We start from the raw sequence: 24,588 nt of genomic DNA on the forward strand, positions 1-24,588 counted from the left end.
TACCTTGAGTAAATGGAGACACTTGCGCTCAATCAGTCCAAAGCTGAAATCCCTGTTGATCTAGGGCTTCAGTGGTACTTGAGAGCTCTCAAGAGCCCCAGTGGACAATGGCTTAAGGACGATCAAGGTGCTCAATGGTGATCCCAGTACCTCAGTGGTGCTTGATATAGTCTAGAGCAGCAATGAAAGGCATTAGTAGCAGACACGCCCAATGGCCTCCATGATGGCCCTGATGGTATCAGGGCAGCTCCGAATTGTGATGGCATAGAAGACAATGCATCTAGACTGCATCAAGGGCTGCCACAGCATAGAAGCCACATAACCTGCACAGCTTAGAGGGTGGCCATGCATGCATCTTGATGGAATGGAGAGCATCAATGGTATCAAGCGCACCACGGGCACAGCTGCATCACTGGCATGAGTGTCAACAGAAGTCTACCCCAATGGCATTGAGGGGAACCATGGTGCCTGATGCCAAACTTGGTCCCCAACACGAGTGCTGCTAGTCCACCAGAGGACCAAGGCATTGAGTCCAGTGCATCGAGACTCCATATCCATTGATGAGGCCCTTATGGTAGAGGGCGGTCACACACCTCGAAGACATTGAGGGTGTCCTGGCACCTTGATGGCATCAAGGGTGACCATGGTGCTCAATGGCAAAGCCTGGACCCCAATGCGGTCCTGACATCGATGCATCAGATCAACCATGTGCTGGTCACAGATGTGCATGGGCAACTGTTACTGGGTGTGGCACTGAAGGTGTGGCAGCAAGCTGCTTGCACAGGCTTCTGCTCACCCTCTCTCCCAAGGAGACTGCACTGCCATCACAAGCAAGCAGGAGGGAAGACGTCATCCAGGGCTCCTGCCATTGGAGACTAGTTCCTTTTGAGTGTGGGGAAGATAAGCTCTCCCTGCCACAAGAATGGTATGGTCCTCAATCTCTTCACTGTCTGACCTCCATCAATGCAGACTGATTGGTGAAACTACATGGAACTCCTGCCTGGGTAGAACTCAGCGGTCTACATGGATTTCCCACAGACTGCACTCAGTAAGTCCTGCCAGCACTGGACAAAAGGTACAAAGAACAAGGAGAAGACAGATACTGAACTGCAAGGTTTTTTTTAAAGTAAGAAATGGACTGCACAGTGACTAAAGCCTGCCATGCGACTGGGCAGAGGTGAGAGGAAAAAAGGGAGAAGGAATAAAACTACCATAAATTAAAGGAAAGACTGAGGTAGAGAGCAAAGCTGAATACCATGTACACACAGCTCCCGCAACCACATGGCTCCACGGGGGGAGGCAGGGTGACCACTACAGCTGCATACACTCAGTGGTGCAGGTATCAAAGTTCTAGATTCTTTCAGATCAAAGTTCGTGCCAGGTTCCATCCAATGTCACCCAAGTGTGAAGACTACCATCCTGCTTGTCCTCTGAGAACAGGAGGAAAACCCACAATAAAATTGGAGGCGGCACAGGATCAAAGAAAAAATAAAACCAATAGGCTATCCAAGTACTTCATTATTAGGCACTAATGGGACCTTGAGAAAGTGTCAACCATGAGCTCTCCACATGCTGCACCAATCCTGATATGCTTGTACCTATTTGGAGACTGACATACTGACAGGATTTATTGGTGAACAACTTACATACTGTGAGTGCTGCTACAGAAAACTTGTTCCCTGTTTCTGCCTACTGGCAGGCATAACACTTGTCTGGACTGGTATGGCAGGATAAGGAATCTAAATTTGTTCTCAACAGGCTCAGAGCAGGCCCCGCATACAATACAGACTAGCAGTAAGACAGTGGCACTAATTCTACAGCATGTGAAATTCTAAACAAATCCAAAGTAACAACCTTTTATTGATGAAAAATGGAATGCATTTAACAGAAACTTGAACTATATGAACAACATTTATTACAAAACAAAGGAGTTCACATTTCTGAAGCTATACAGTAGCAGCGGGTTAAAAAAAAAGACAACTAAAGCACTGCACTCTACTGGAATTCATCACTATTGCTGTCTTACATTAAAACAAGAAATCTACTAAAATGTTCAGTAGCGGCGTGTAAAGCGAGGGTCAACAGGTCGGGTCTGTCCTCCAAATCCTCCTGCTTGCATGCCATCTTGCAATATCTGCCCTTGTCGACCTATGGGTACTGATGCACCCTGGGAGTTTCCGCCCTGCACAAAGCCTCCATGCCTAGGAACAAACAATTTTCTTTTAAGTTTCACAGCAATTTTACATATGCAAGAGCTAACATTTTGAGCAAGTCCAATTTGTGATTTAAGATCCAACAGATAATTTGCAGGTTCTCTTATTACCATGACAAGACAGGCAAACTTTACATATCTTCCTGTTTGGGGGATCTCTTAACCTTAGAGTAGTATCCTGGCTTACAACTAAGAATCTACAAAATTGATAGTAATTAAACATGCCTGGAATTTCTACTACAATAAACAAAAAAACTGGAATATAAGAGAAGAAAACCAAATCAATATAAAATGACAGGTTTTCACAATGTCCCTAATTTCTTGGTGCCCATGCACTACAAGCCATGGTCACTGAGAACTTGCCAACTGAACCATAAGAAATGTTTGCCAGTCTGTAAATCCATATCATGTAGGCATATAGAAACAGGAAAAGTCTGGCAAACTGAAACCCAAGGTGGTTGAATTAGCATAAGTTTGCAATTTGTGAGCAGTATTGCCTATTGCCAAGGCTTCAATCTGGTACAACTGCTTACAGTTATAGCGCTTGGCCTTGTTTAACCACTTGTGCATTTGTCACCATGTGTCCAATACATGCATCTGTATTTCTGCGAAACAAATTTTAAAAATAAAATTCTGAAACTTAAATTTAAAAATTTGAAGTAGCAGCAGAAAATTCATACTAGTTGATCACCATTATGGACCCATGGTCTGACCCAGTATGGCAATTTCTTATGTTTTTATACAAGCCTTGTAATTACTAGCCCCATTTGCCTATCTCCTTGCAGTTTATTCTCATACGCTGATTGTGACACACAAAATCAAACAGAACAGTTAACATGGTTATTGCTTTGGTTAGTTTATCTAAGCAGTATCCTATAGGTAATGGAAACCCAGCTATAGCATGGTTTAAGGGATTACTACAAAAAGAAAGTAAACAAATTATCCAAATAGTACAATATAAGCCAGGATACAACCCCCCCCCCCCCCAAAAAGACAAAATCAAGTTTTCCCCTCTATTTTTATTAGCCATTATACATCTTTTTCTGTAGCACCATTTGCTCTCAGTCTTGACAAAATTAACAAAATTCAAGAAAGCATGGGATTAACACTAGGTGTCTCTAGAAGCATTATAGAAATGGTAAGCAGTAAGCAGAGTATCCATACTTGTGAAGGAGAAGGCAATCAACCTGGGCCTATGGCAATGCAACAGGAATATAACTTGACTAGATAGGACTTATGGCCCTTTTCTGAGAGTGAAGGCATCTAGAAAGTCTACTGCTCCCCTGTTCCTCCCGTGCAGGCAAAGGTTTTATCACGTTTTCAAAACAGGGAAGGCTGAACTGCATCCAAGCTCATTTCTACATAGATTTTCAAAAAAATTAATTCTGACTAGTACAATCCAGGAGCAACCAATAAAGATTAAAGATGTCCAATTCATAACTTTTTTTTTTTTTTTTTTTAGTAGTGTAACTTTGCTCTACATTACCTTTTCAAGATGTTAAGGTTCTAAATAGATGGGCCATAGAATGTGTGTATAACATGCATAATGCTAGAAAATCTTATCTTTTCAAAATGACAAATTTAAAAAATAGTCTTAATACATATGCAAACATGTTTATGTGCTGAGCCGGCCTTAGGCAGTTGAATTGCTTTAACACCTTACAGAAAAATGGCTGGGTTATAGAAGGGCGTTTACCTGCTCTATTGTTCTCTCAATGACCTGCTAGTGTGTCAAGAGCTTGTCCTGGGCAACAACAAAGAGGTGTTAAAGATTCTGTTCAAAATAGTGTAAATTCTCATTAATGACTAATCCAGGTCAAAAAAGTAAAACAGGAACAGGTGCTCAAATACTTAAGACAAATTGTTCTATTACACTAGGAAACACTGGAAATTAAACAGACAAGTACATGTTTTTCTGTCATTTTCCTTTCCAAAACATTAAAAAAACCCACCACAATTCCCACCTCCAATATAATGTTAAACACGAATTATTTGGATGGCTTTAAAAATTTTTTCTGGTGCACAATGGTTTGTAAACATTTTATCAAGAGATACGAAGGATAAAGGAAAATTGGTTCTTACCTGCTAATTTTCGTTCCTGTAGTACCACGGATCAGTCCAGACCACTGGGTTGTGTCTCCCTTCCAGCAGATGAGTCAAAACAAAAAAACTGAAAGGCACCCTCTCTTAACTTGGTGTGCCACCTGCGATCCCTCAGTATTATCCATACCATAGCAGAATATCAAATGAGAGGATAAGAACCCCAAACGTAATAACCAATGGCTATATCAAATCGCTCGGCCAACCGAACGAAACCATAAAACGCATAACTTGTGTACAAGGAAGACACCTTCCAATGCCACGCAAATGGCCAATACGGTAAAGGATTCTGCAGAGTAAAAAAAATTACTATACGTACTGGACGCTCCAAGGGCGGGTGTCTGGACTAATCCTTGGTACTACAGGAACGAAAATTAGCAGGTAAGAAACAATTTTCCTTTCCCTGTACGTACCAGGATCAGTCCAGACCGCTAGGATGTACCCAAGCTGCCCTAATTGGGGTGGGACCTGGAGAGTCCCACGCGAAGAACACTGCTGCCAAAGCAGTCAACATCCAGATCCCGAATGTCCACACGGTAATGCTTAGCAAAGGTATGCAACGATTTCCAAGTGGCTGCTCTATAAATCTCCTGCGGCCAGACAAACTGGCTCGCCACCCAAGAAGCCGCCTGAGATCTGGTGGAATGCGCCTTCAAACCATATGGTATTGCACGGCCGAGACAGATATGTGGGGGTAATGGCCTCCTTCAACCACCTAGCAACAGTAGCTTTGATGCCTTCTGACCCTTAAGGCCACTCCATAAGACAAACAAATGATCAGACAACTGAAAAGCATCCAATTTATGCAGATATCTATCCATAGGAGAACCAAGATCCAAATTCGGGAAAGCAGGCAACTCCACCGTCTGATTCAAATGAAATCCTGACATCACCTTTGGCAGGATTGAGGGCACTGTTCTTAGCGATACGCCCGAATCAGCAATATGAAGATATGGTTCCCGACACGACAATGGCTGAAGCTCCGAGACCCGCCTTGCTGAGGTGTTCGCCACCAGGAAAACTGTCTTGAGAGTCAGGTCCTTCAACGTGGCCTGCTTGAGAGGCTCAAAGGGAAGACCACAAAAACCACGGAGAACCAAATTTAAATTCCACAAAGGACATACTTTCCTGACCGGAGGATTCAAGTGTTTAGCCCCCTTCAAAAAACAGGACACATCCAGATGATATGCCAGTGAAATACCGTCAACCTTGCCCTGCAGATACCCTAGGGCCGCTATCTGCACTCTGAGAGAACTGCAAGCCAATCCTTTCTTCAGGCCACCCTGCAAAAAGGCTAGAATATGAGAGACAGAGGACAGACGCAGGGACACATTCAACCCACAGCACCAAGAGTCAAAAACCCTCCAGACTAGCATAGGCAAGTGAAGTGGACGACTTCCGTTCTTGCAGGAGGGTAGAGATAACCGAATCAGAATATCCCCTCTTTCTCAACCGTCTCCTCTCATAAGCCAGGGCGCTAGACAAAAGCAATCTGCGCGATCGAAAAATACTGGACCTTGCCGAAGAAGATTTGGAAGATACTGAGACGCACCGGACAGTCTATCGCTAAGTTGATCAGATCTGCAAACCATGACAGTTGTGGCCACTCCGGAGCAACGAGGATGACTGATCCTACGTGGGCTTCTATCCGGAGCAACGAGGATGACTAATCCTACGTGGGCTTCTATCCGACACAAGACCTTGCCCACTAGTGGCCAGGAGGGGAAACGTACAGCAGAACATTGCGAGGCCATGAAAGGACAAGGGCATCCACCCCCTCCGACCCGTGATCTCTCCGACGACTGAAAAACTGAGCCGCTTTTGCATTTTTGTGCGTCGCCATCAAGTCCAGGTGAGGAACTCCCCAGCGACGAGTGAGGAGCTGTAAGGCTGCTTCAGACAGTCGCTGGGATCCAGATGCTGGCGACAGAAAATCCGCCTGAACGTTGTCTATCCCGGCTATGTGAGAGGCCGCCAGCCGGACCAGGTGGCGCTCTGCCCAGGCCATGAGCCGGTCGGCCTCCAAGGCCACTAGCCGGCTTTTGGTTCCTCCCTGACTGTTGATGTAGGTTATGGTTGTCGCGTTGTCCGACAATACTCGTACAGACCGTTGACTGACCAGAAGGAGAAAGACATGTACGCTAGGCACACCGCCCTGGTCTCCAACCGATTGATGGACTATTTCGCTTGACAACTTGTCCATCGGCCCTAAGCGGCCTTTGACTGGCAAACCGCTCCCCAGCCAAAGAGGCTGGCATCAGTCGTCACAATCACCCACTGTGGTTCCTTCAGGTCCATCCCCTGTTGCAAGTGGGTCGGAATCAACCAATCGAGACTGGACCTGGCAGGTTCCAAGAGGTGTAACCGTAGCTGGAACTCCTCAGACTTCGGATCCCAATGAGAAAGCAACGCCCTCTGTAAAGATCTCATATGTGCAAACGCCCAGGGAACTAATTCCAGAGTATATGCCATGGAACCAAGAACTTGCAAATAATCCCAAACTCGGGGAAGTGGGAGTGACAAGAGCAGACTGATTTGTACCAATAACTTGATCATCCTCTCCTGGGTGAGGAAGACCTTGCCGAAGTATTGAACCATGCGCCTAAGAAGTTCAGGACCTGAGACTGGATCAACTGACTCTTGGCAAAGTTGACCACCCAACCAAGAGATTGGAGCCGGAGTAAAACTGTGCGTAACGCCATCCGACAGGTGTTCCGATTTCACCCGTATGAGCCAATTGTCCAGGTAGGGGTGAACTAAGATTCCCTCCCCTGAGGCCAGCTGCTACCACCACCATCACCTTGGTGAAGACTTGCGGGCCATTGCCAAACCGAACGGGAGCGCTTGAAACTGATAATGTTCCCCAAAACCATGAACCAGAGGAACCTCTGACGACGCTTCTGTCAGGTCCAAAGCAGCCAAATATTCTCCTGAGTGGACGGCCGCAATGACAGAGTGGAGAGTCTCCAAGTGGAACAGAGCTACCCGAAGAGACCGGTTAACCTTCTTCATGTCCAAAATCGGACAAAAGGATCCCTCCTTCTTTGGGTCCACAAAACAGTTGATACCTGCCGGACTTGTGCTCCTCTGGTGGGACCAGCACAATGGCTCACAGGGACATCAACCGATCCAGGGTTTGACTTACCACCTCTCTAGCTTGGCTCGAGACCCGCAGGGCAACACCAGGAACAGATCCCGTAATGGGCGGGCAAAATCCAACTCTCAGCCGCTTTCGATTATGCTGAGGACCCACTGGTCTGAAGTAATCTTGACCCCCTCCTCAAGAAATGAGAGGCGGCCGCCCACCGCTGGAACCGGGGAGAGATTCTGCACACCTTCATTGTGACTGTTTCCCCACTGCGGCTCCTTGAGAACCCCCGTCACGGAAGGGCCTGCGGCCGCGAAAGGAACTAGGCCAAGACAGATCTCTGAGTCTATTAGATCTCTGAGTCTGTTGTTGGGCGGGAAAGGCGGAAGCCCTAGCCTGCCGAAATCCGCACGGTCCCCGAAACTGGGAACGCGTCGTACCAAAGGCTCTGGAGGACCTGGGCTTATCCTCTGGCAACTTGTACACCTTGTTCTCTCCCAGAGACTTGATAAGGGCTTCCAGCTCATCACCAAACAACTATTTTCCTTTAAAAGAAAGATTGCCCAACTGGGTCTTAGAAGAAACGTCAGCTGACCAGTTCCGAAGCCAGAAGTCTCCTGGCTGAGACCGCCGTAGCCATGTTGCGTGAAGAAGCCCTGAGCAAATCATATAAGGCATCCGCAGTGTAAGGCAATGCAGATTCCATCCTGTTCGGCTGGTCAGCCTCATCCGGAGGCAATTCCTGGGAGGTGAGTATTTATTGTACCCAAGGGCTGCCCCCTGCATGAGGCTACTACAGACAGCCACCCGAACACAGTGCTGACACCTCAAAAATCCTTTTGAGAAGAACCTCAAGCCTTCTATCCTGCAAATCTTTAAGAGCAGTCGCCTCAGTCACGGGAATGGTCGTCCGCTTAGTGACAGCGGACACCGATGCGTCCACTTTGGGGATCCTGAGAATGTCCAAGGACTCATCGGGCAAGGGGTGAAGCTTTTCCATCGCCCTCCCCACCCGCAAGGTCGCCTCAGGAGATTCCCATTCCCAGGTCACCAGCCATATGAGCATCGGGTGAAAGGGAAATGTTTTGGGAGGGGCCCGCAGTCCCGAGGGGACCGGATTCCCCTTGACAGGCTCTGTGCTGGGTTGCGGGGCCTCAATGTCCAGCTCCACTAGGACGTGAGGATCAAAGGATCCAGCTCCTCCCGCCTAAATAAGCGGAAAACCCAGGTATCGTCCCCTTCTACCGGAGTGGACTCATCGACATCCCCCATCTGGATTTGGGAGGAGCGGGTCCCAGGAAGGACCGGGATCCGGAACCCCCGCAGGGGCCGAAGGGACATTCGGAGCTGCGGCGTGTTTAGGGACCTTTGTGGGCGGAGGCCCAGTAACCTGCTGTGCCTCGGCCTCCAAGAAGGCCCTGTGCATTAATATAAATTTGGAGGAAATCAGCACCTGCTCCTTTAAGGATTCCACCGGGGGAGTGGAGGGACAGAGTTCGGAGGGGAGGCGGGCCTTGGACTGCGCAACAGGGCTTAAACTGGGTGGAGAAAGCGGAGGAGATCCCCCTCCCCAAAATCACCACGGAAGCCTCCTCTGACAGGCCTCCCCCCCCCCCCCCTCAGGGAGGCAGCGGGCACACAGTCACGTGAAAGATGCAGGCCCGAGTCCCCACATGTGGAGCACGAAAACCCCCGTGGCATCCCAGCGGCTCCAAAACAACCCGGCGGTAAGAGAAGTAAAAATTATCTAAAACATGATCTAAAGACAGTGAGGACTGCCAAAAATTCGGCCTTCCGGACTCAGAGCCAAACTCAGTACAGTCACCCGAGGAATGTAACGTCTCAGTATGCAGGGGGGAGGGACCGGCCCACCGGTTAATCCCCCCAGAGTAGACTGTGCCTCCGGGGATTTGGCTATCAGGGCGCCCAGCCCCAGCCGTACCTCTAGCAAGGCTGCAGCTGCCTTGGGAGGATAACACAGTCTTCACCAATTAAAAAGGAAACAGAGCTTTTTTTTTTTAAACAAACTTGATGTAGCCAAAGCTGTAATGTAAAAATAAAGGAGAGTGAAAACAACTCTGAGAATTACTAAAGGAAATATGATAGGATCAGGACCGCAGATTCTGCTGACCTCCTCTGCTGGAGTCAGAGAATATACTGAAGGATCGCAGGTGGCACACCAAGTTAAGAGAGGGCGCCTTTCAGTTTTTTGCTCCGACTCCATCTGCTCGAAGAGAGACACAACCCAGTGGTCTGGACTGATCCTAGTACATACAGGGAACTAAGTTTCAATAGCCAAAATGAGAAGAGAGATGACTTGCTCTGCAAAGTGAACAGTGCAATATACCCTTAAAAGACAAGATGACTCAAAGGCATGGTCAATTTTTAGGTTATGCATGCTCCACCTCCTTACTGTTCCATGACCCCAGTGGAGCTTGTAAAATGCAGACAAACCAAAGGAGGTTAACCCCTGCTGGGCAATTAAGAGGATTTTTAAGGTCAGTGAGTTGCTTCCTAAATTTGTGAAGCCCCATTATAGTACATGAACTCTGAACTGCTTTCCAGTCAAGCTCTAAGTCTGTCAGGAGCCAGTTGGGAGTTCAGAAATAAAGAAAAGTGCATAAAATTATAGTTTTACATGTGTTTTTCTTATTTCTATTTTGGAGGAGGGGGTGGGTATGTGGAGAGGAGGGAAATTATCACATCCACCAAAAAGGAAAATTGGTTCTTACCTAATTTTCGTTCCTGTAGTACCAAGGATCAGTCCAGACCACTGGGTTTTGTCTCCCTTCTAGCAGAGGGAATCAGAGAAAAAAACTGAAAGGCACCCCTCTTAACCTGGTGTGCCACCTGCGATCCCTCAGTATATACGATATCAAAGCAGAATAACCAATAAAGGAGAACAAATCCCCAAACATAACCAGTGGCTACAATACGCGTGGTAAAAGAAAACCGTACCGCCGCATAACCTATCAAGAAGATTCCTTCCCATGCCTGTAAAGAACTCTGCCGAGGTAAGAAGGAAAAAAACACAGAAAAAACGGACTCTCCAAAAAACCCAAGGGTGGGCATCTGGACTGATCCTTGGTACTACAGGAACGAAAGTTAGCAGGTAAGAACCAATTTTCCTTTCCCTGTACGTACCAGGATCAGTCCAGACCGCTGGGATGTACCAGAGCTGCCCTAATTGGGGTGGGATCTGGAGAGTCCCGCACGAAGAACACTGCTGCCAAAACAGTCGACCTCCGGATCCCGGATGTCCACACGATAATGTTTCACAAATTTATGCAAGGATTTCCAAGTGGCTGCTCTACAAATCTCCTGAGGCGAGACCGACTGGCTCTCCCGCCCATGAGGCCGCTTGAGACCTGGTAGAATGTGCTTTCAAGTCTTCTGGTATGGCCCGCCCAATGCAATGATAAGTGGAGGAAATAAGACAAATGATCCGATAATCGAAAAGCATTGGTCACCTCTAGATAGCGAAGGAGAACCCGGCGCACATCCAACTTATGCAGATCCTTAACCGTCGCAGAAGTCTGATCCAAATTCGGGAAGGCCGGTAACTCTACAGTCTGATTGACATGAAAAGCAGATACCATCTTGGGCAAGAAGGAGGGAACGGTCCGCAGCAAAACTCCGGAATACGAAGATACGGATCCCGACACGACAAAGCTTGAAGTTCTGAAATTCGCTGTGCGGAGGTAATGGCTACCAAAAAAAAGTCTTGAGTGTCAAACCCTTCAATGTAGCACGGAGGGGTTCAAAAAGGAAGACAACATAAGCCCTTAAGAACTAAATTCAAGCTCCAGGCAGGACAAATTTGTCGTACTGGCGGATGCAAATGCTTGGCCCCCTTCAAAAAAAAGGGACACATCTGGATGAGCTGCCAGCGAAAAGCCATCAATCTTGCCCCGCAGGCAACCCAGTGCCGCGTCCTCCACCCGGAGAGAACTGCAAGCTAGACTTTTCTTCAGTCCCTCCCTGCAGGAAGGATAGGATGTGTGCCACCGAAGCCAGACGCAGGGGGGACATTCAAACCTTGGCACCAAGAGTCGAAAACTCTCCAAACACGAATATAGGCCAATGACGTGGACGATTTCCGTGCTTGCAAGAGGGTAGAAATAACCGAATATCCCCTCTTCCTCAATTGCCTCCTCTCATAAGCCAGGCCGCTAGACAAAAGCGATCTGCTCAATCTAAAAATACCGGACCTTGTCGAAGAAGATTCGGAAGGTGGGTGAGACGCACGGGACCGATCGCCAACGAGATCAGATCCGCAAACCATGGCCTTCGGGGCCACTCTGGGGCTACCAGAATGACAGACCCCACATGGTTCTCTATCCGAAGCACGATCTTGCCCACTAGTGGCCAAGGCGGAAACCCATACAGTAGTATGCCGCGAGGCCACGGAAGAACAAGAGCATCCACTCCTTCCGACCCGTGGTCTCTGACGACTGAAAAACTGGGGCGCCTTTGCATTTGTCCAAGTTGCCATCAGGTCGAGGTGTGGAACCCCCAATGACGAGTGATCAGCCGGAAAGCTGCGGACAATTCCCACTCGCCGGGATCTAGATGCTGGCGGCTGAGAGACTGCCTGCACATTGTCCACCCCGGCTATGTGCAAGGCCACCAACCGGACTAGATGTCGCTCTGCCCACGTCATGAGCCTTTTGGACTCCCAGGCCACCGACCTGCTCCTGGTTCCCCCTTGGCAGTTGATGTAGGCAACCGTCGTCCGACAAGACTCGCACCGCATACCAGAGGGAAAAAAAAACACATAATGCCAGGCGTACGTTTCCTGGTTTCCAATCGATTGATTGACCATGTCGCCTGATAATTTGTCCAACGACCCTGAGTGGATTGTGACTGGCAAACTGCTCCCCAACCAGTGAGGCTAGCATCCTTCGTGACTATTACCCACTGCGGCTCTTCCAGGTCCATCCCCTGTAACAAGTGGGCCGGAATCAACCACCAATCGAGACTGGACCTGGCTGGTTCCATCAGTGGCAAAGGCAGGCGAAACTCCTCCGATTTCGGATCCCACCGAGAAAGCAATGCGTGTTGTAATGGTCTCATATGCGCCCACGCCCAGGGAACCACCTCCAGAGTAGATGCCATGGAACCAAGTACCTGCAAATAATCCCATGCTATGGGCAGAGTTAAGGACATGAGCCGATGGATCTGCGCCACTAACTCAAGCCTCCTCTCCCAACTGAGGAAGACCTTGCCTACCAAGGTATCGAAGCGTGCTCCCAGGAAGTTGAGAACCTGAGATGGTACCAACTGGCTCTTGGCAAAGTTGACCACCTAAACCAAGGGAATGAAGCTGGAGTAGAACCTTGCTCACTGCTTCCCGACAAGAGGCTCTCCAATTTGGCCCGGATGAGCCAATAGTCCAAGGTATGGGTGAACCAAGAACCCCTCCTGCTGGAGGGCCACTGCTACGACTACCATTACCTTGGTGAAGACCCGAGGCGCTGTCGCTAAGCTGAACGGAAGAGCTTGGAACTGATAATGCTCCCCCAGGACCATGAACTGGAGAAACCGCTGATGGCGCTTGTGTATCCCGATGTGAAGATACGCCTCGGTCAGGTCCAAAGAGGCCAAATATTCTCTTGAGCGGATAGCCGCAATGACCGACCGTAGAGTCTCTATGCGAAATCGGGGAACCCGAAGTGCTCGGTTGACTGCCTTGAGATCCAATATTGGCCGGAGGGACCCCTCCTTCTTCGAGACTACGAAATAGATGGAGTACCTGCCGGCCCTGTGCTCCTCTGGAGGGACCGGAACAATAGCCCCCAGGGATTTCAAGCAACTCAGGGTTTGCTTGACTACCTCTTGCTTGGCCAGAGAGCCAGCAGGAGAAATCAGAAAAAGATCCCTTAACAGGCGGGCAAAATCCAACTCGTAACCGTGGGCGATGATATTGAGACCCACTAGTCCGACAATCCTGACCCACTCCTTGAGAAACAGGGAGAGACTACTTCCCACCACTGGAACAGAGGAGAGGGTCGAACACCTTGAATTGGGACTGCTTACCTCCGGGTGGCCCCTTGAGAGCCTCCCTCCCGAAATGGCCTCCAACTGTCGGGCGGGAAAAGTGGGCAGCCGCGACTGCCGAAATCTGCGCTGTCCTCGGAAACAGTAACGCGCTGCCCCAAAGGGCCTGGAAGACTTAGGCTTGTCTTCTGGCACTTTATACACCTTATTCTCCCCAAGAGACTTAAATAATGGCTTCAAGTTCCTCCCCAAACAATTTTCCCTTAAAAGGAAGATTGCCCAACAGTTTTTGAAGAAACATCTGCGGACCAGTTCCGGAGCCAGCGAAGCTGTCTAACCGAAATTGCAGTGGCCATGTTGCATGAAGACGCCCGCAACAGATCATATAATGCATACGCTGTGTAAGCTACCACGGACTCCATCCTATTTGCCTGATCTGCTTCCTCTGGCGGCAACACCTGTGATGTGAGCATTTGCTGGACCCACCCGAGGGTCGCTCGCTGCATGAGGCTACTGCAGACCGCCGCTCTAACACAGAGCGCTGACACCTCAAAAATGCGCTTGAGGACTTCTAGCCGCCTATCCTGTAAGTCCTTAAGAGCAGTCGCTCCCGAAACAGGAATGGTGGTCCGCTTGGTGACCGCAGTAACCGACGTGTCCACCTTGGGAATCCTGAGGATATCAAAGGCTTCCTCGGGTGAAGGGTAGAGTTTGTCCATCGCCCGTCCCACCCGCAGGGTCGCGTCCAGAGATTCCCACTCCCGAGTGACCAATTGCTTAAGCATTGGGTGGAAAGGAAAAGTTTGGGGCAGGGCATGCAGCCCCGAGAGTACTGGTTTCCCAGTACCTCCAGGACATAGGGGATCAGGGGATCAAGGGATCCAACTCCTCCTGGCGAAACAGCCGAGAAACCCAAGGGTCGTCCCTCTACTGGAGCGGTCTCATCAATACCCCCATCTAGGTTTTGGAGGAGAGGATCCAGAAAAGATCCCAAGGGAGCAGGATCCGGAGCCTCCCCAGGGGCAGAAAGGGCATCCAGAGATGTGTCCCGCCGCGCAATCTTCGCGGGAGGAGGCTGCTCATCCTGCTGATGAGCTTCTGCCTCCAAAAAATCCCTATGCATAAGTAAAATAAATTTTGAAGAAAAAACTGACTGGCCCTTTAAGGGATCCGATAGGTGAGGGGGAAGAGGAGGAGGAGGAGGACCGGACTTCGGATCACGCAGTCGAACGGGACTCAGACTGGGAGGAGAAATCTGAGAATCCTCTCCCCCAGTCGGCAGGCAGGGCTCCGACAAAATGGCCACCGTTCCCGAACGTTCGCCGTTCTGCGCCTTGAGGCAAAATAGGCCCAAAATCACCCCCCCGGACGAGCCCTCCCCCCTGGGGAGGCAGCAGGTGCAAACCCCGTCCCGCGAGAGGCGCAACCCCGCCTCCCCACATGCTGAGCACAATAGCCCTCGTGGCATCTGGGGAGGTGGGGGGGGAGGTGTTTCCAAACAGCATGGTAGGAAAGAAAAAACTTAAAATACACTGCCGACTCGCGGCCTTCCGGAGCTTTGGGAACGCTGCAGCACACGAGGAAACTCGTCTCGGGGCACCGAAGGGAGGGACCAGCCCACCGGTTAATTCCCCTCCAAAGACGGCCATCTGGGAACAAGGCTTTTGGAGCTGCCAGCCCCTGCCTTACCTCTACCGCTGCTGAGTGAAAAGCCTGGGAAAATAAAACCAACTGAGCATTTTTTTTTATACAACCAACTTGCTGTAGCCAAAGGTGTTAACTAAATCATCCAGAGCCTTAGAACTGTTAAAAAAAAAAAAAAAAAAAAAATGTAACTAAATTTAAAGAAATTGAAAAATCAGGACCTCAGGTTCTGTCAACCCTTCTGCTGAGAGAGAGAAAATACTGAGGGATCGCAGGTGGCACACAGGTTAAGAGGAGTGCCTTTTCAGTTTTTGTTTTCTCTGACTCCCTCTGCTGGAAGGGAGACACAACCCAACCGTCTGGACTGATCCTGGTACGTACAGGGAAAGATTTTTCTCTAGGAAACACTGTACATTTTGACATCTAACCTTTGGTCAGTCAAATTGGAATGCTGCCACAATGTTAAATTCACAGTATGTTGCTATTTTTTTTACAATACAGTAAGCAAGTCTGTTTCTATACATCTCTTAAGAATTTTAAAATTTCTGAAAATTCTTAACATGAAATAGCAATTACTGGTTTAGTAAATACCTTCAATTTACAAGTTTTGATTCATGGGCAAAATTAGTGTACTGCTTGGAAGAATAATTTCCCAGGCAATTAGCTTAGAGCTATCCACCCTCTGAAAAGGATACCATCTTTCAACCAGCACTCAGAAATCCAAGTTTGTTCATCTTGATTCGGAGAAATAGACAAGAGTCTGCACAAACAATTACTATTTAGTAGAACATATAGAAGCCAAAATTAATAATCCCTAACTTAACACAGGAACAAAAGTTAGAAGCTCTAAGCAGACTGCATGTGAGTAAGCATGCTGGGGACTGTTCTCCATTCTCAAAGCAAGGAACAATATCAGTCTTCAGACATCTACCATAAACCTTTAAAAGCAGAGGAGCAAGTGGAGGGGTTAAGCAGGAGGATGGTAAAAGTTTCAGTATGCTCAATTTGGTTCTCAGTGTCGACAAAAGCCGTTTAAGCTATGAAAGGCTTAAGGGGATCCAAAGCCCTAAAGCCGGCTCTGCTTGCAAGTACATTTCTGAGTGTGCCTCTCTCCAGTTAGGAACTCCCTTTCACCTTAAAGAAAAACAAAACAGGACCAAGGAGCCTAAAGTGTGATTTTTATCAATTTTTTCTTCAAATTGTTAATTTAGACTGGCAGCTATTTATAGCCTGCTGGAATGACCCCAGGTACAATCATCTGGCATCCTTATAGGATAAAAAAACAAGCCATTACCGCAAAGTTGCAACTGCCTGCCACTGCTACAAAGTTATAGCAGGATGGAGTTATCTTAAGTCTCCTTTTCACAAAAATTAAGGGCATCTACTCTTGCTCAGAAAAAGAGGGAGGACTTAATTAGGAAGAGGCACATACTGAAAAAAAAATTCTAGTAAGTGTCTTACCCTGGCATTCCTCGAGTCATCATGGGTGCTTGTCCAGCCTGGCCAGGGATGCCTCTGTCACCACCTACAAGAATACCATCTGAATAAACAGAGGCCCTTTCCAAATCCCTAATCCCCTGACATGTTACTAAGCAAAACCTAAATCCATAAGAAATCCTTCTATCACAAGAAGTGTACCTTGCCATCGCTCAGTATCCCGTGCCGACAGTCCTCCATCCACACTGTGCGGCCATGAACGATCCTGGTGCCCCTCTAACTTCCGACTATGGTCTCCTCCCCATTCACGACCGTCTCTTTTAAAAAAAAAAGGGGGGGAGAAAAAGAACCAAGTGTTGGGAAAAAGTATAACCCAACTAAGAAATCCAGGGCGAGGTGATGTATATATAATATGGCTGGTTAAGCCCAGGGGAATGATAGATTTATCTAACTTCGAGGATTGAATATTTGGACAACTCGTCATCAGGCCAGTAAGGTGCAAAAAAAAAAAAAAAAAAAAAATTCCGCCCCACACACCATGTACTGGCTCAAGAAAAAAATGGTAGCATAGATACAAAAAAGGTTTTTATGCCGCCTATAGCACAGCTTCTTGCTTGTCCTCACCCAAAGCATCAGACTTTCTTCCCTTTGGAATATTTCAATTTTACCCATTATCCCTGGCCATGGCTCTCCTTCAAGACTGGCTCAGTATCAACTCAGTATGTAGCAATTTTTCCCCAATTTAACTGTTCATCTATCACTGGGCTACATTTTATTTTCAATAGCCTTCGTTGCAAGCAAAACCAAGCTTCCTGCTGTTAAAAGTTTATTTTTGGTAAGTATTAGAAATCCATATCACCTGATCAAATCTGATAGCACTAGTGAAATAAAATAAAGCCACTAGCTTTACCAACCTGGGTGGGGGAGGCACCCCTGCTCTACCATCAACTCGTTTTTCAGAACCATAACTCCAGGAATCGCGCCCATGGCGCTCTGGGCCTCCATGTCTATCATCCGGATAATGCTGAAAAGAAAAAAATTGAAAAATGCTTCTAGGAAATGGGTATTTAAAAATCAAATTTTCCTCAAGACAAAGTGCTAGTTAACTTTATTCAAGATTGTAATGGCATCAAAATTAACTAACTACAACAAATCTAAGGAGACGTTTACCTGTTAATTCCCTTTCCTTCAATCCAGTCAAACCAGTCTGGAAATCCATCTCCCAGCCAGATTAGTTCAGATACATGGGATGTATCCAAGCTAACCCTTAACCTGGTAAGCACACTGCCAACATTGCCCTCAGGTCTCCCAAGCTGAAAGACACCTCCCCACTGGCTTGATCATCAAGATAATGCTTCACAAATGAGCTCAAGAGACCATATGGCCACTAACAAATGTCCATCTGAGAAACAAAACAAATGTCTGCCCACAGAGAGGCTTAAGCTCTGGTCGAGTGTACCTGCAATTTTTTGGGTATCAGTCAATCCTTAACAATATAAGCCACTATTGCTTCCTTAATGTAAGGATTATGATGATTGGATGTATGTAGAGTGCAACTTCAATACATGAAGGTAAACAGTGACTTTAAGAAGTCTAATCACTTCAGTGTTAGGAAAGGTGAAGCAGCTTCAGAAGCCTCTGTAGGCACTCTGGAATATGTCTCCCTACTAAAGATGAGAAAAGGAAAATTGGGTCTTACCTGCTAATTTTCATTCCTGCAATACCACAGATCAGTCCAGACCAGTAGGTTATGCACACCCACCAGCAGATGGAGGCAGAGAACAAAGCTTCGAGACACTGCTATAAATCAAGTGGGCCACCTGCAGCTCCTCAGTATTAATACCCAAGCCAAAATGCAATAGAAACTTTAGAAAAAGAAACCCCATAAGGGCGAAGAAAAAAAACACGCAAGGGTTGGATTCCCCTGAACCCCTGTGCCGGACCGTGGCCCATATGTCAATGAATAAGGATTAACCCTTAGATACTTCTTATATACAGTGGTTAACTACAGGGCAAGTCAATCTTTCGGCAGACCTCTGGACTGATCTGTGGTATTACAGGAATGAAAATTAGCAGGTAAGGCCCAATTTTCCTTTCCTGAACATACTCAGATCAGTCCAGAACAGTGGGATGTACCAAAGCCACACTACACCGGGCGGGAACCAGAAAGACCCGCTCGCAAAACGATTTCCCCAAAAACAGTGCTCTCTGGTGCCCGTACATCCAGACGGTAATGTCTGGTAAAGGTATGTATAAAGGACCAGACTGCGGCCTTACATATTTCTTCAGAATACACCAACTGACACTCCGCCAAGGAAGCTGCCTGCGCTCTAGTAGAATGCGTTTTTAAACTCGCTGGAATAGGTCGATCGTTGGTCTCCAACCATTGAGCCAAGGAGGCCTTGGACACCACCTCACCTTTCTTCGGGCCCCCAAACAAAAAAATGGTCCGAATTTCGGAAGGAAGGTGACCTCTAAATACCAGATCAAAACCTGGCGCACATCCAGCTGGTTAAGGTCTCTACCAGACAAGTCTCGAGACCAATCTGGAAACCCAGGTAACTCCACCGATTGATTCACATGGAAGGCAGATACCCCTTTAGGCAGAAAGGAAGGTACTGTTCGCAAAGATGTATCAGCCAAAATGAGTAGGAAAGGATCCCGACAGGAGAAAGCCTGCAGTTCAGAAATAAGTCTAGCAGAACAAATGGCTACCAGGAAGAGAGTCTTCAAAGTAAGGTCTTTTAGGGAAGCTCGATGGAACGGTTCAAAGGGCAGAGCACAAAGTGCTTACAAGACAAGGTTAAGATTCCAGTCCGGACACAACTTACAAACTGGAGGGCGAAGATGCTTTACCCCTTTTAGGAAACTGCCAACATACGGATGGCTGGCCAGGGACTTGCCGTCCACCTGGCCCGAGGCACCGCAGGGCCGAAACCTGGACTCGGAGGAAACTATAAGCCAGGCCCTTAGATGAGCCCTGCTGCAGAAAGGCTAAAATGTGGGGAATGGTCACCGAAAGGAGCACTACACCTTGCTAATCACACCAGAGCTCAAACACTTTCCACACCCGAACATATGCCATGGAAGTGGAGGAATGACTAGCCTGGAGAAGGGTGGAAATCATCTGTTCCGAATAATCCTTCATCCAGAGCCGCCGCCTTTCAAAAGCCAAGCCACAAGAAAGAAGTGATCCTCCCGATCCGAAAAGATGAGCCCTTGATGGAGGAGATCCAGGAGGTGGGTCAGACACAAAGGACAGTCTGCCGCTAGCCAAACTAGGTCTGCAAACCAAGGATGTTGTGGCCACTCCGGAACCACCAGGACCATTGAACCTGGGTGCTGATCTATGTGAAGAACCCGACTTGAGGGCAAAGGAGGAAAGGCGTAGAGCAGAATCCCGGTCAGCCACTTGCACACGAGTGCGTCCAGTCCAACCACCCCAACCTCCTTTTTGCGACTGAAGAACCACACTGTCTGAGTTGGATAGCATCGCCATGAGATCCAGCTGGGGAACCCCCTATCTGGCACAAATGTGGTTCCAGGCCTCGAGGGAAATCTCTCACTCCCTGGGACCCAACTGATGTCGGCGGAGGCAGTCTGCCTGCACATTATCCACTCCTACCTCGCGAGAGGCCGCAATTCCCTCCAGATGAATCTCAGCCCAAGCAAAGAGAAGATGAGCCTCCCGAGCCAAGGCCAGACTCTTGGATCCACGCGGTCGGTTGAGATACACCACCATGGTGGCGTTGTCTGAGAAGACGCGAACCATACTTCCTTGAATCTGAGGCAGGAACACCACCAATGCCTTGCGAACCGTTCTGGTCTTTAGGCGATTGATGGATCAGGACCGTTCCTGTACGGACCATGTGCCCTGGGCTGAATGACCCAAGCACACCGCTCCCCAACCTTGGAGACTTACGTCCGTCGTCACAACCACCCAATCTGGGACTTCAAGGGGCATGCCCTTCTGTAAGTTGGTCTCCGACAATCACTACTCCAGGCTGGTCCTGGGCTGCTGTGACAACAGTAACGGCAGTTGGTACTGTTCTGACACTGGGTTCCAACGAGACAGCGGTGCTCTATGAAATGGCCTCATGTGAGCAAAGGCCCAAGGCACTAACTCCAACGTCGATGCCATGGAGCCCAGAAGCTGCAGATAGTCCACACTCTGGGTAACGGAAGATGTAGAATATGAAGAACTTGTTGCTGCATCTTGCGCATCCTGTCCTTCGTGAGGAACACCATGCTGACCCGGGTGTCGAAACAAGCTCCCAGATATTCCAGGGACTGTGATGGGATCAAATGACTATGTTCCACTGATCACCCAGCCCAGCGACTGGAGCAATGGCATCTCCCGGTGTATCGCTCGCAAGCAATTCTCCTCAGACTTTGCACGAATCAGCCAGTCGTTAAGGTATGGGTGAACTAACACTCCCTCCATCCAGAGAGCTGCCACCACAACTACCATCACCTCGGTAAAGGCTCGCCAAGCCGAAGGGGAGAGCCCGGAACTGAAAATGCTGTCCCAGAATCTTGAAAACGCAGGAACTGCTGATGATCGCTCCGAATCGGGATGTGGAGGCAGGCCTCAGAGATCCAAGGAGACAAGGAATTCCTCTTTGCGGACGGCTGCGATGACCATTCTGAAGGTCTCCATCCAGAAGCGGGGAACCCTCAAGATTAAGTTCACCTGCTGAAGATCCAGGTACTCTCTTTCTGTGGGACCACAAAATAAATGTACCAACCCCTTCCCTGCTCGTCCTGTGGAACGGGAACAATCGCTTCCAGACTGAGCAACCTTTGAATCGTCTCCTCCACCGCTGCCCGTTTGTTGCGGGAAATACGTTGACTCCAGAAAGGTCTCCGAGGGGGGCAAAAAAATTCTAAGGCGTAGCTAACCCTTATTACCTCCAGAACCCACTGATCCGAGGTGATTTTAACCCACTCCTCAAAGAACTGGGTCAGCCTGCCCCCGACTGCCATTCATGAGGAGTAAGCGGGCCTGACATCATTGAGTAGGCTTTTCGGCTGTTGTTCTATGGCTGGCGCCGCCTCTTGCTGGCCTGAAGGATTCTCGAAAAGGAATGCTGTCGAACTGTTGATTGCCTGGAGCCGGAAGGGCCGCCCTTCCCAAACCTGAATCGAGTGTCCCGATAATGGGTCCATGGGGCGAATGACTTTTTGAACAGCTTCCTGTCCTCGGTGAGCTTGTTACCCTTGGTGTCACCCAGGGACTTCATAAACTGGTCCAAATCCTCAAAGAGAAGTTTTCCCCCAAAAGAGAAGGTTATAAACTGCGATTTGAAGGATGCGTCGCCGCCCAATTTCGAAGTCATAGCAACCGTCTGGCCGCTACTGAAGAGACCATACTCCGGGCCGAGGTACGCACCAGATCGCATAAAGTATCTGCCACATAAGCAACACCCGCCTCCAGTCAGGCTGCCTGGGACGCGGACAACACTCCAGAGAAAGCTGGATCCTGAGGTTCTGAATCCAACACAGACAAGTGCGCTGCATCATGCTCGCGCAAACTGCTGCTCGAAGGCTCAGGGAGGAGACCTCAAACAGGTGCTTAAGGTGAAGTTCCAGCTTACGATCCTGAACATCCCTCAGAGCCGTGGCACCTGCCACTGGAATGGTCCCACCCCATCCACCTCTGGAGTCTTCAAGCGCTTTAAATGCTCGAGTACTGGGTACAGTTTAATCATAGCCCGGCTGACCTTGAGGCCTGCCTCCGGAGAGTCCCATTCCCAACTAATAAGCTTCTGGATTTTCTTTGGTATAGGAAAAGCGCTGGGTGGACCCCAGACGGAAGAGTCTATTATCGGACTCTTCCTGAGAAATCTTCAGTCCCAACTCCTCTCAGGAATAAAGGGGGGGGGGGGGGTCGCAATTCTTCCTTCTTAAAGGGGCGAACCACCCGTGGGTCATCTCCTTCCGTCCCGGGATCCCCCAGAATCTGATCATCCCTGCCAGTGTCCAAATTTGGGGGGGAGGGTCTGCAGCGGTGTCCTCCCCCCTGCAGGTCATCCGAACTGTCGAGATCCCCACGGGTCACAGCCACACGTGTCACCCGAGAGTCGGAGTGTGACTTGGGGCGTTTCGGAAGCCCCCCAGAACCATCCCTGTTGCTTGCGCTTCACCGATTTCCTGGCCAAGAAAACCTCATGCACGAGGAGCATGAATTCAGGCGAAAAGCCACCCAGGCCCTACGCGTCGCCACTTGAGACCAACTCAGTGCTCCTCGTATCCCCCTGGCCCGGTTCTTGTACCATGGGGGTTGGCGGGGGGGAGGGGTCCCTCCTGGGACTCCTTATGACAGAGGCAGCTGAGTCCGCCAGAAACCTGCCCCTGGCACCAGCCCCTGAAGCTGACCTTACCGCATCTCAAAAAAGATATAGTTGCAATGGAGAAGGTACACAGAAGGGTGACCAAAATGATAGCTCCCCTATGAGGAAAGTCTAAAGAGGTTAGGACTGGTCACAGCTTGGAGAAGACAGGGCTGAGGGGGGGGGTATGATTAGAGGTGTTTAAAATCATGAGAAGTCTAGAACGGGTAGATGTGAATTGGTTATTTACTCTTTCAGATAATGAACTTCTCCTCCAAGAACTTATCCAATCCTTTTTAAACACAGCTATACTAACTGCACTAACCACATCCTCTGGCAACAAATTCCAGAGTTTAATTGTGCGTTGAGTGATAAAGAACTCTCTCAGACCTAGTTTTAAATGTGTCACATGCCAACTTCATGGAGTGCCCCCTAGTCTATTACCTGCTATTAAGTTGACTTAGAAAATAGCATTAGCAATGGTAACATGGAATAGACTTAGTTTTTGGGTACTTGCCAGGTTCTTATGGCCTGGATTGGCCACAGGATGCTGGGCTTGATGGACCCTTGGTGTGACCCAGTATGGCATCTTCTTATGTTAAGTACACAGGGAGAGAGTCCAGGTAGGCTGACCACATGCCACAGGCTTTACAAGCCTCCAGAGATTTTTCAGCCATTTGCGTTCTGCCGTGAATTCCCCTGGGACCCCCTGGGTCGGGCCGAAATACGAACAAAAATGGCGCACGCACCAAAAATAGCACAGTCCCTCCAAGCAGTTGCACGAGAAGGCAGCCAGCAGAAAAGCAAATCTGATGAAAAAACAAAATGGCCACTGCTTCTAAAATTAGCTCGGCACCGCCAAGGGATTGCCAGTAGAGAGGCCCTGATCTCCTGCCGGGGCAGGGCAGTACTTGTGGCCCTGAACATGCTGCCTGTTCCCTCTTCCGGAGTCCTCTGACTCTCTAGGGGCTGCTGGGCTCAGCCCTGCCGAGCAGACTGAGTGAGGCACCAGGCAGAGCCACAGACAAGAAAAGGGAACTTTAAAAAAAAAAAAGTTTAACTAAACAAAGCCAATCTAAACCAAATAAAAAAATTATTCCTTACCTGCTAATTTTCGTTCCTGTAGTACCAAGGATCAGTCCAGACAGTGGGTTATCTCCCCCTTCCAGCAGATGGAGTCAGAACTTTGAAGGAAGAGCTTATACTTGATCAGTTTAGCCTATGACCAGACCCACCTGTCGTCCATAAGTTCTTGAAGAGCTCATCATTGAATCCTAATCAACCTCGATTGTTTACTGTAATCTCCGCTAATCTCCTCTAATCTCTATGTTATCTGTTAAAATGTTAAATGTATTTATAATGTTATTTGTTATAATGTAAAGCCGCCCACGTGGCGACAGTTTTATTTCACTGTACACCGGTGTGATATATATTTTATACAGGAACGTCGGTTTATAAAAACTAAAAATAAATAAATAAATAAATAAGGTAGTGCACCCTCTACTAACCCTCAGTATGGAGTATATGAAAGCAAAGAGGAAAATCAGGATGAATCAAGAATAGAATTAAGTAGCAAATAACAGTGTGCAAAGGGCACAAAATAGTGTCAAACAACAAATTTGCAGAATGAACCATCAACCAGCCAAAGGAAAAAAGGCACTGAAGAACAATTTGAGCAGAGAGGCAATCCCAAACCCAATAAACAGTCAGGGAGGGCATCTGGACTGATCGTGGTACTACTGGAACGAAAATTAGCAGGTAAGGAATAATTTTCT

At 48.4% G+C, this 24,588-nt stretch overlaps 1 protein-coding gene across 10 annotated transcripts in view; it reads right to left on the bottom strand.

Annotated features, from left to right (window-relative positions):
- Positions 1–1,840: 1,840 nt before the first annotated feature.
- LOC115096379 (scaffold attachment factor B2-like) overlaps positions 1,841–24,588 on the bottom strand; it is a 184,515-nt gene continuing 161,767 nt past the window's right edge. For 6 of the 10 annotated variants that reach the window (XM_029610892.1, XM_029610891.1, XM_029610889.1 and 3 more), the window contains 4 exons: positions 17,396–17,505; positions 16,683–16,798; positions 16,506–16,569; positions 1,841–2,201 (listed from right to left, as the gene is read on the bottom strand). In XM_029610892.1, the coding sequence (XP_029466752.1) occupies positions 2,054–2,201; positions 16,506–16,569; positions 16,683–16,798; positions 17,396–17,505 (438 nt within the window). In that variant the 3' untranslated portion in view covers positions 1,841–2,053. Of the gene's footprint in view, positions 2,202–3,908; positions 3,957–16,505; positions 16,570–16,682; positions 16,799–17,395; positions 17,506–24,588 lie in introns of all 10 variants that reach the window. The other 4 variants (XM_029610890.1, XR_003858056.1, XM_029610893.1 and 1 more) reach the window with 4 other exon arrangements.

Source organism: Rhinatrema bivittatum, chromosome 8 (genome assembly GCF_901001135.1).
Source record: "Rhinatrema bivittatum chromosome 8, aRhiBiv1.1, whole genome shotgun sequence".
Classification (NCBI taxonomy): domain Eukaryota; kingdom Metazoa; phylum Chordata; class Amphibia; order Gymnophiona; family Rhinatrematidae; genus Rhinatrema; species Rhinatrema bivittatum.